We start from the raw sequence: 9262 nt of genomic DNA, 5'->3' as shown, positions 1-9262 counted from the left end.
AAGTCGTACATTCATAATGAAAGGTGCAAGAGAACGAATATAATTTTAGCTCCATTTTTCTTATAGGAACATCAGGCATTGCACAGGCTTATGGCCACAGTCCGAGTATGGCGAATCCTCCAAAGCAGGAAATTTTTCTCCTGAATCTTCTAAATCTACAAAATGGCGTTTAGCGGAAAAGTTCCGCTCAGTGTGCGCTCAAATTTTGGTTCACAAATTTTTTCCCTTATTGCAGTGCAGCCGCCGTAGCAGGGAATCAAACCAGTCAACTCTCGCTAAACAGCACAATGTAGTAGCCACTGTGACAACGCGGCCGTAAAGTTAAGCCGATTGTGTACGGCATTGCCAAGAATGGAAGAACCCTTGCATGTCGGCTTTTCTTCAAAAACTAAGAGACAACTTATCGCCAACGAAATACACTCCACCAGGAGTGCGTAGGCGTCGTCTGTATTTCTGTAACTGAACACGATACTCGCACTTGTGCGCTCTGTGACATTTCCCGAGCAGGCGTGTACGCCTCGTCCTCCGTCCCGCGCACACTCAACTCGGACGGCTCCATCAACTAGATGGATTGATCGGTAGTTGCTTTAATAGAGCTTCATGCTAAAAGCTGTCTAGCGAAGTATACCGCTAAGTGGCGGAACTGAAAAAAAAAATGAAAGTGCAGAAAGTAATGGAGTGGGCGATGGAGGTCTCTAGGTAACCTCTTGGGGAATACGCGTATATATACGCATCACGTCAGGTCGGTTGAAATATAAGCAAGAATCTACTACGATATCGAGAAGCTTTTTGTTTTGTTTACCTGCGTCATCGTTACTCTCGCCTCATGTCACGTCACCGTAGTAATGCAAGATCCGTAAGTCAAGAAAAACCAAACAAATCTAGTAGTGGCTGTTAAAAATAAAGTTGGTTCGTGGACTTCCGTTGAAACTTTATTATTTATAGGGCTATTTTTATCAGATCCCCGTTCAGTGTGTATTGTTTGTCCAAGCGATCGAAAGACAGTGGACGGCACTATAGGCAGAGCGAAGGTTTTCGCAAAGGTTCTATTAAATTTTCTTTGTAGTTCAACAACATTCTGGATATTTCTCAACATTTGTTTCGGTGTATTGCAGGGTTGTGCGTTATTAGCTGTATTTTTCATTCACAACTTCGAGTGGCATCAATCAGTCTTCGACACTTCTGCGCATGCGTTCCGCAACGTCAGGGTGAAAGATGAGTGACTACTTCGACTATCATAGGGAATACCTAGAAATGAAAGGCCTGTGTGACAACAAAGTAATGTGAATTTCAAGGTCAACTAAGGAACTCACTGTCTGGCAGAAATTGTGGTGTGACCATATTAAGTGAGAAAATGAAACATCAATTCGCTTAAGGCTGAGGTGACCAGCATGATCGCTGAAGCAATTAACGATTTCCGTGCAGAACTCAGGGATATGTTAAAGGCCCATACACAAGCGCTTGTTACAGAACTAAAGCAGCACATCCAAGAGAGCTTCGCGTCATTTAGTGCAGGGCCCCAAGACTCATCCCCACTTGCCCCAAACATCAAGGGCCTGACCAAACGACCACACCCGTACATTCGCCCATCCCTACTAACTCAGGACACAGTCCTCAAGGAGCAAGATGGCCCCCCCTCAACATCATAGTCCTCCTGCCTTCACCATGTGGCAGTGGAACTGCAGGGGGTTCAGAAGAAAGCGGAGCTCCCTGCAACAGTACACTGCCACTTTCGCGCACCCTCCGGATATCGTGGCTCTGCAGGAGACGCACTGCACACCTACCCTTTCGGGCTTCCATTCGTACACAGATCATCAAACACCATCAATTGTCGCAATACTTGTATCCAAACGGTTGACAACAATCGAACACTCACTGTCATCCTCGATTCCACATGTGCTTGTTGAAATCGTTCCTCAGAAGCGCAGCCAGCAAAGTTTATTTGTACTTAACATCTACAGCTCCCCTAAATCTAGGAGAGATGACTTCGGGTACCTCATTGCAGAAACGTGCAAGCTAGGGGAACAAGTCGTAGTGGTTGGCGATGTTAATGCCCCACACACGTCGTGGGGTTACCTATCGGCCACACGTAAAGGTACCAAATTAGAACGCCTCATCTGCAATCACAGATTTACCCTACTCACAGATCCACTAGTACCAACTAGAATAGGAACCAGCGTAAGCAGGGATACGTGCCCTGACCTAACCTTTGTCAGGGGAGTTAGCAATTATTCCTGGTTAAATCTGCAAGAAACGTTAGGTAGTGATCATCGCATCCTTTGTACTATACTGCAGATCTCCAACCCCCGTCATCCAGAGCGGAAGGTTAGTCTCACTAATTGGGACGAATTTAGGAAGCAGCGCGCTCAAGTCGACAACACCACGCCACCGCTAAGTGAATGGCTACACTGCTTGCAGTCTGACCTTGAAAAAGCAACCAAGCGGATAACGACTACAACTGAAATCCCAGATGTAGACAGGCATCTTTTACATCTGTGGGACGCGCGCCGAAGCCTCATAAAACGCTGGCGTCGTCAGAGACACAATCGCAAGCTTAGACTTCGCATTGCTCAACTCACGTTTCAAGCCGAACAATACGCCACAGAGCTCACGAGGAACAATTGGCACAACTTTTGTCACTCACTTAATGGAACGCTAAGTACTGCGCGCACGTGGGCCATACTAAGGGCTCTTATTGACCCGAAAAGTACCAAGTTCTACACGAGCAGTACAATCCAAACACTCCTACACAAGCAGGATGGGGATGACAAAAGCATCCTACAGAAGCTTAAAGACAGGTACATTGCTACAGGCCCTCAGCCAAAATATGAAAACTACCCATATGCAGAATCAACGCCACTGGATGCGGATATCACCGTGCATGAAGTTCGCGCTGCTCTTCTGAATATCAAGCGCAACACAGCACCAGGGAAAGACAAAATTCAATACTCCCTCCTTCGGAACCTCGATGACGAAGACCTACAACAGCTCACAGAATTCTATAACACTCATTGGAAATCCGGAACGTTACCTCAGGAATGGAGACATGCCGAAATAACACTAATACCTAAACCCGGTAAAGCCCTTGAACTCGAAAACCTGCGACCAATTTCGCTAACGTCTTGTGTTGGAAAATTAATGGAGCACGTTTTCCTCCAAAGACTCCAACCATACCTTGAGGCCCAGGGATTTTTTCCTGACACATTGTTTGGGTACCGGGCCCATCTGTCCACGCAAGACATACTTCTCCAAATAAAAGAGGAAGTAATGGACAGCCTCAGTTCTGCGCAAACTAAAGCTCTGCTTGCCCTGGACATCCGTGGTGCATTTGATAATGTGTCGCACGACCTAATACTAGAGAATCTCGCATCGACCCGGTGTGGACGACGAGTTTATGACTATGTGAAGGCCTTTCTCACAGACAGGACGGCAACCATAGGATTAGGCTCGCTTCGCAGCGACGTCATCAAGCTAGCGGGTAAAGGCACGCCACAAGGATCGGTGCTGTCCCCGACACTCTTTAACATCGCCATGGCTAAATTGCCGCCTCTACTGACCTCCATTCCAAGTCTGCGACATGCTTTATACGCGGACGACGTCACTATTTGGGTGACTAAAGGCTCAGACGGACAAATACAAGACGCGCTCCAAGAAGCAGTAAATGTGGTTCAGGATTACGCTCGAGCTGGTGGTCTAACTTGTTCTGCAGAAAAGTCGGAACTACTGCTCATTCGTCGTCCCCAGCGAAATCCCGACAACAGCCCTCAAATCACAGTCATGTTAGAAGACCATGTAGTTCCCTGCGTAAAGAAACTCCGCGTCCTTGGCCTCTGTATTCAAGCTGATCTCAAGGCGACATACACCATGAAAATATTAGAACAACAAGTTTCTCAAATCACGCATATGATCCGTCGCATCACAAACCGAAGACATGGACTTCAGGAGCAAGACATTTTGCGCATAGTCAACGCCTGCATAGTAAACCGCATCACCTACCACGTCCCTTATCAGTCCCTAACGCTCGCACAAGAGAGAAGACTAGACGTTATTCTCCGCAGAGCCGTCAAGGCAGCGCTTGGACTACCCACGTATGCATCCACCGAGCGTCTCCTAGCCATGGGAGTGCACAACAACGTAAAGGAATTAATCGAAGCACAGCGTAACAGTCAGATACGAAGACTCCGCAACACCCAAGTGGGAGAGCGGCTACTCATCAGTATAGGATATCCTCCGAACCAATGCAGATACAATGTAGCAGAAAAACAGCTACCCAGTGACCTCCGAGCACGAATTACAATCGCTCCGCTGCCACGTAACATGCACCCTGAGCGCAACGCTGGGCGTAGGCGGGCAAGGGTGAAAAATCTCACACGCCTCATCGATCAGTCACCCCCAAACACTGTTTTATACTCCGACGCCGCTAGACACCGCTTCCGCGATTTCACAGTCGGAGCAGTGGTGAACAATGACCACGACATAGTAGCCTCAATTAGCGTACCTAGCAAGAAAGTATCTGAGGGCGAAGAGTGCGCCGTCGCTCTGGCGATTGCCCATGCTGCTGTAAACCTTCCTCATGCAGATGTTATTCTAATTATTACGGATTCACAGGACGCCTGTCGAGCCTTCACACGTGGTATCGTCTCACAACACACACACCGCATTTTGAACACTGCATTCCACACACCACACAGGTTCCGACTTGTCTGGACCCCTGGGCACGCCTCTCTCCCCGGTCATGACTGCGCACATGCAGCTACCCGAGCGCTAACTAACCGGGAACCGGAGGAAGAGCTGTCCAACCCAGATGAGCGGGACGCGAACACGGAACTTCTAGGATATCGAGACACTCTGGATTACTATAGGCGAGAACGCCTACGGTACCCTCCACCACACCATACGCTGACCCGAGAAGATGCGACCGCGATGCGGCAACTGCAGGCCAACACTTTCCCCAACCTACACTTCCTCCACATCCTCCATCCAACTTCCTACCCTGACAAATGCCCTGGCTGCGGTGCGGTACCGACGTTATTTCACGTAACGCTGGAATGTCAGCGTCCACCAGCCAGGCGCTCTCCCATCTCCTCTCCTATTCCAACCCTGCAAGACTGGGAGGCCATGCTGCGTGACGGAAGCCCGAGCGGCCAGCGGGCGTTGGTCCGTCGGGCACGAGACGCGGCAGCGGCTGTTGGAGCTCTGGACTGAGGGCCCCACCCGACAGTTCTCAATACTTCTAATAAAAGTTTTCTCTCTCTCTCAATGTTGTTCAAGCCACCGGTGCAAATATTAACCATAGCCACATATTAGTAAGCCCATAATTCTCATATGGAATGAGGCCCAGTGTCGGCGAGGAGCTTCGAATCTAACGAAATTGTGCGCTCAGATTTGGGCACGTCCTACTGAGCTTCTTTTCTTTTATTTAATTCCCTTCGTATAGTCCTCGAACAATCACTTAAAACACCTTTTTCCTCTCCATCAGAACAGAGCTGGATTAATTTTATACCCTTAGTAATCTCAGCTTAGTCTGAGAGAAGACTTTGACTGAACGCGTAACGAAGGGTTCACGTTAGACTAAACAGCGACCCCTGTGGCCAATGACACAGTACAGTCGCTTCTGGAACGCGTCAATTGTCCAGACATCCCAATGGCGTAGAACGACCGTAGATTGGGCATTCCCATTGTGTTGGAAAACATGTCGCAACCATGGCTGCGCAATCTGAACAATGCGCCAGCCATAAATGCGGACTAATGAGACCGTAAACGCGAAACCTCGGCCGACCTTGCAGACCGCCGCCTCGTCTCGTTTCCAGATGCCATGCAATCCCTCTTCGCCGTATAACAAAGCGCACAGAGGGAGTTTGAAATGTTTGCGCGCATAGAGACAGGCGTGCCGTTTAATTAAAAGGACTCCCAATGAGATTGTCTTTTGGAGCCATCGAGCGAGGAGATTCGTCATTTGTTTGAAAGACGGGAAAGTGGGCGGGGGGTGTACCTCATTTTCAGAACTGCCCTTGGGCGGCTTGCGCGGCTTGCCAGGAAATATGTTACAATAGCTGCATAATGTCGAACACTGCTGGGATATTGGGAACACAGTGGATAGTTAGATCTTCAAGCTGGAACTCAGTGGTAAGAATAGTAGCAATGAAACTCGTCAGACTATTTAAATTACTTCACGCGTGTTCAGCTCAGGTTAACTATTATTTATTTATTTATTTATTTCGGTACTTTCAGAGCATGCAGGCGTTTCAGAAGAAAGTGGGTAACAGTGCAAAAGAGGAAAGGGGCAAAAATGTCTATTACTTTATAATTATGTTACTTTATATAATAATAATAATAATAATAATAATAATAATAATAATAATAATAATAATAATAATAATAATAATAATAATAATAATAATAATAATAACTTTTCTTCTGTCTTTATGACTTCATAACGCTGGCGCTGTGTCGAGGCTGACCTGCCTTCATCAAACCAAGTAAAGCCACGTGATTTGAAGAGAGTGAGTCAATCTGCGGTCATATTTCATAGCTGTTTTTTTTCTTAAGATACTTATTTCCAAACGTGAGGTTACTAAGAGGCCGCATGCAGTCGGCGCTACGTAAACCTATATTCTGATTTGTCTGAGATGTGCTGTGATTGGACTTTATCTCGTTAACGCTGGCACTATGTTCACCAGTTACGGGGATTGGACAGTAGATAGTACTTATATTTACATATACAAATTTAGATAAATAATTGGGATTTCTTTGCCTTTTACAGCAAGAAAGAAGTCTTCCTTATCTTCCTTTCTCCCAACCACGAAAGTCGAAAACCTTAGCCGTGTTTTTTTTGTTTGTACATCAGAAACAGCCATAGTATGCTAATCAACTTCGGTACACGATTGCAGCGTGCCTTATACTCTTATAAAGAGTTCTGCTTGCGCTTCTAACTATATTAATAATAATGGTAAGTGGGGTTTAACGTCCCGAAACCACGATATGATTATGAGAGACGCCGTAGTGGAGGGCTCCGGAAATTTCGACCACCTGGGGTTCTTTAACGTGCACCTCTCAATCTAAGTACATGGGCCTCAAGCATTGTTGCCTCCATCGGAAATGCGGCCGCCGTGGCCGGGATTCGATCCCGCGACCTGCGGGCCAGCACTCGAGCACGATAACCACTAGACCACTGCGGCGGCACTTCTACCTATATTCGACGGGTTTTTACCTGGTTTATCCTGACATAATTGTGGAGTCTCCGCAGAATTGACATATACGCTGAGATTCTCACTAGTTCAGACTGCATGAAGGAAAGCCGAAGGCAAGAGATCGAGTGGTGCCAGTTGTGTACCGTGCGAGACTTCTTTACGTTCGCTGCAATGGCAGCACATTTAGAATATAATGAATGTCTCGCAAGATCGCACGGTTAACAACCATCGTTTGCGCCAATACCGAAGCTTGTGCCTTTTCAGAGTATTTACCTTACCATGTACTCGACGATCGCGTTTCGATAACATGACTATAGTCGGATACTACTTTAGAAAGCAGGAGAGGTCCCGCCCAGACGACCGAAGCGCGGCAGCCAATCGCCTCCGCGACTAAAGAAATAGTCCCGCTCATGCACGCGCCGATGTTCTCCGAAGGCGGAGCCACCGGCCGTCCTGCTCATGACGTCAGTCCCAAGTGCGCGCCCATTAGTGCATGCTTGTGTTCATCCGCCTTTGAGGAGGAAATGCCGCTGCCTTCTAAATTTGTATCCGACTATAGGCATTTCGAAATTTCGCTAAGTTCTTAACGACCGCCCCGTAAAGTGCTTGAGCAATCACGTTTCCACACGTGTACCCTTACAACGCAAGATATGAAACATAACGGAATAGGGGAGTCTATTTTCAGTAGCGAAGTATGGTGAACCTCATCACAAGGCTATCGCCATGTCTCAGGCCGAGTGTCTGTCTTACTGGGCGCGTAGCACGCCAACCTTTCCGCAATATCTGTGCGCGTGTTCTCGCTTCTATATCAGCGTGTCGTGCTCATATAAGCCCGCAGCTCTGGAGCATTTCCCGTTGTGGCTCACGGCTGCGCCTATACTTTGAAGGTTCGCTGAAAAGAAAGAATTAAATCATTAGAAGCAAAGGGGCTATTGGCAGGACGCTCGCACTGAGTCGTAATCCAGCATATAGAGAGCGGCCAAAACAGTCTCTGCCTTTGCAATATTGTTATGCCTTTGTATACAGGGTACCCCGTTATCTTTAGCCGGAGATTAAAAATATGCCTACGCACTATATCACGGCGCGACCTAATACAGATTGCTGACTATTGCCTTGAATACGTCACACTATTCCTTGCGTTCTTCTTAATTGCCTAATTAGGCGTGTTTAATTAACTAGCTTTTGAATCAACGAAGCTGGGTTAGAGATATCAGAGAAAGTTCTAGATCAGTTTGCAAAACGCCCGATTAGACAGCTTCTAACTTTGTGTTTATTAAGTATCAGTGTTCTTTTTTTTTTTCGCTTGCTATAGATATCCGCGAAATCCAAAAAAAAAATAATAACACCACGTGACATGCCGGCACCACTGTAGGTGTCTGAACTATCTTGAATTTGTTTGCACTTCAGTAATAATCAGGAAAGTTTGGAGGGCGACCACAATAAAAAAAAAATCACAGCATATCCACGGAGTGAATGATGATGAGTGGGCGAAGCTGCGGAGGTTCATCGGTAAACCGTGAATCTTCCGTGAATTCTGCCCAGTACATCATCACCGACGTGAGATCGGGCGCGTTTATACTAAAGGTTCGATGAGTTATGACGACTTGTAGCTCACTTTAATTTTACATGTACGCTGTGAATTTTCATTGTTTAGAAAACCATTGCTTTAGAAAACATCTGGCGTCTTTCGTTAAGCAGCTGGCGTCTTTTCGTTTTGCTTTAGAAACATCTGGCGTTCTTTCGTTTTGCTTTTACAAAACATCTGGCGTCTTTCGTTGGTTTATTTCATCAATCAACGGCGTTTTGAACAAAATTTTTATTGTTTAATCACGCACAGGAGAAATCTCACCAGGCACTACCTTGGAGGTAAACAATGACTGCTAATGGGAATGAGAGACAGAAGAAGTCGGCTTTTAGCTAACACTTACACTTCCACTTCTACTAACGTTTCCTACTGGAACATGCCGATGGCTGCTAATGGGGAATGAGAGACAGAAGAATTCGGCTTTTAGTTAACGCGCACGCTGCGAATTTTTTTATTGTTGAACAACGCACAGGAAAAATCTCCCACC

General features: G+C 46.7%; 1 protein-coding gene across 1 annotated transcript; it reads left to right on the top strand.

The window, feature by feature from the left end:
* Window positions 1-3138: 3138 nt before the first annotated feature.
* LOC119391116 (uncharacterized) lies at window positions 3139-5205 on the top strand. The gene has a single exon (XM_037658792.1). The coding sequence runs from the start codon at window positions 3139-3141 to the stop codon at window positions 5203-5205; it is 2067 nt and encodes a 688-aa protein (XP_037514720.1).
* Window positions 5206-9262: the final 4057 nt, after the last annotated feature.

This window comes from Rhipicephalus sanguineus, chromosome 4 (genome assembly GCF_013339695.2).
Source record: "Rhipicephalus sanguineus isolate Rsan-2018 chromosome 4, BIME_Rsan_1.4, whole genome shotgun sequence".
NCBI classification, from domain to species: Eukaryota; Metazoa; Arthropoda; class Arachnida; order Ixodida; family Ixodidae; genus Rhipicephalus; species Rhipicephalus sanguineus.
The sequence above is the reverse complement of the archived record's forward strand: the minus strand, read 5'-3'. Positions and strand labels throughout refer to the sequence as shown.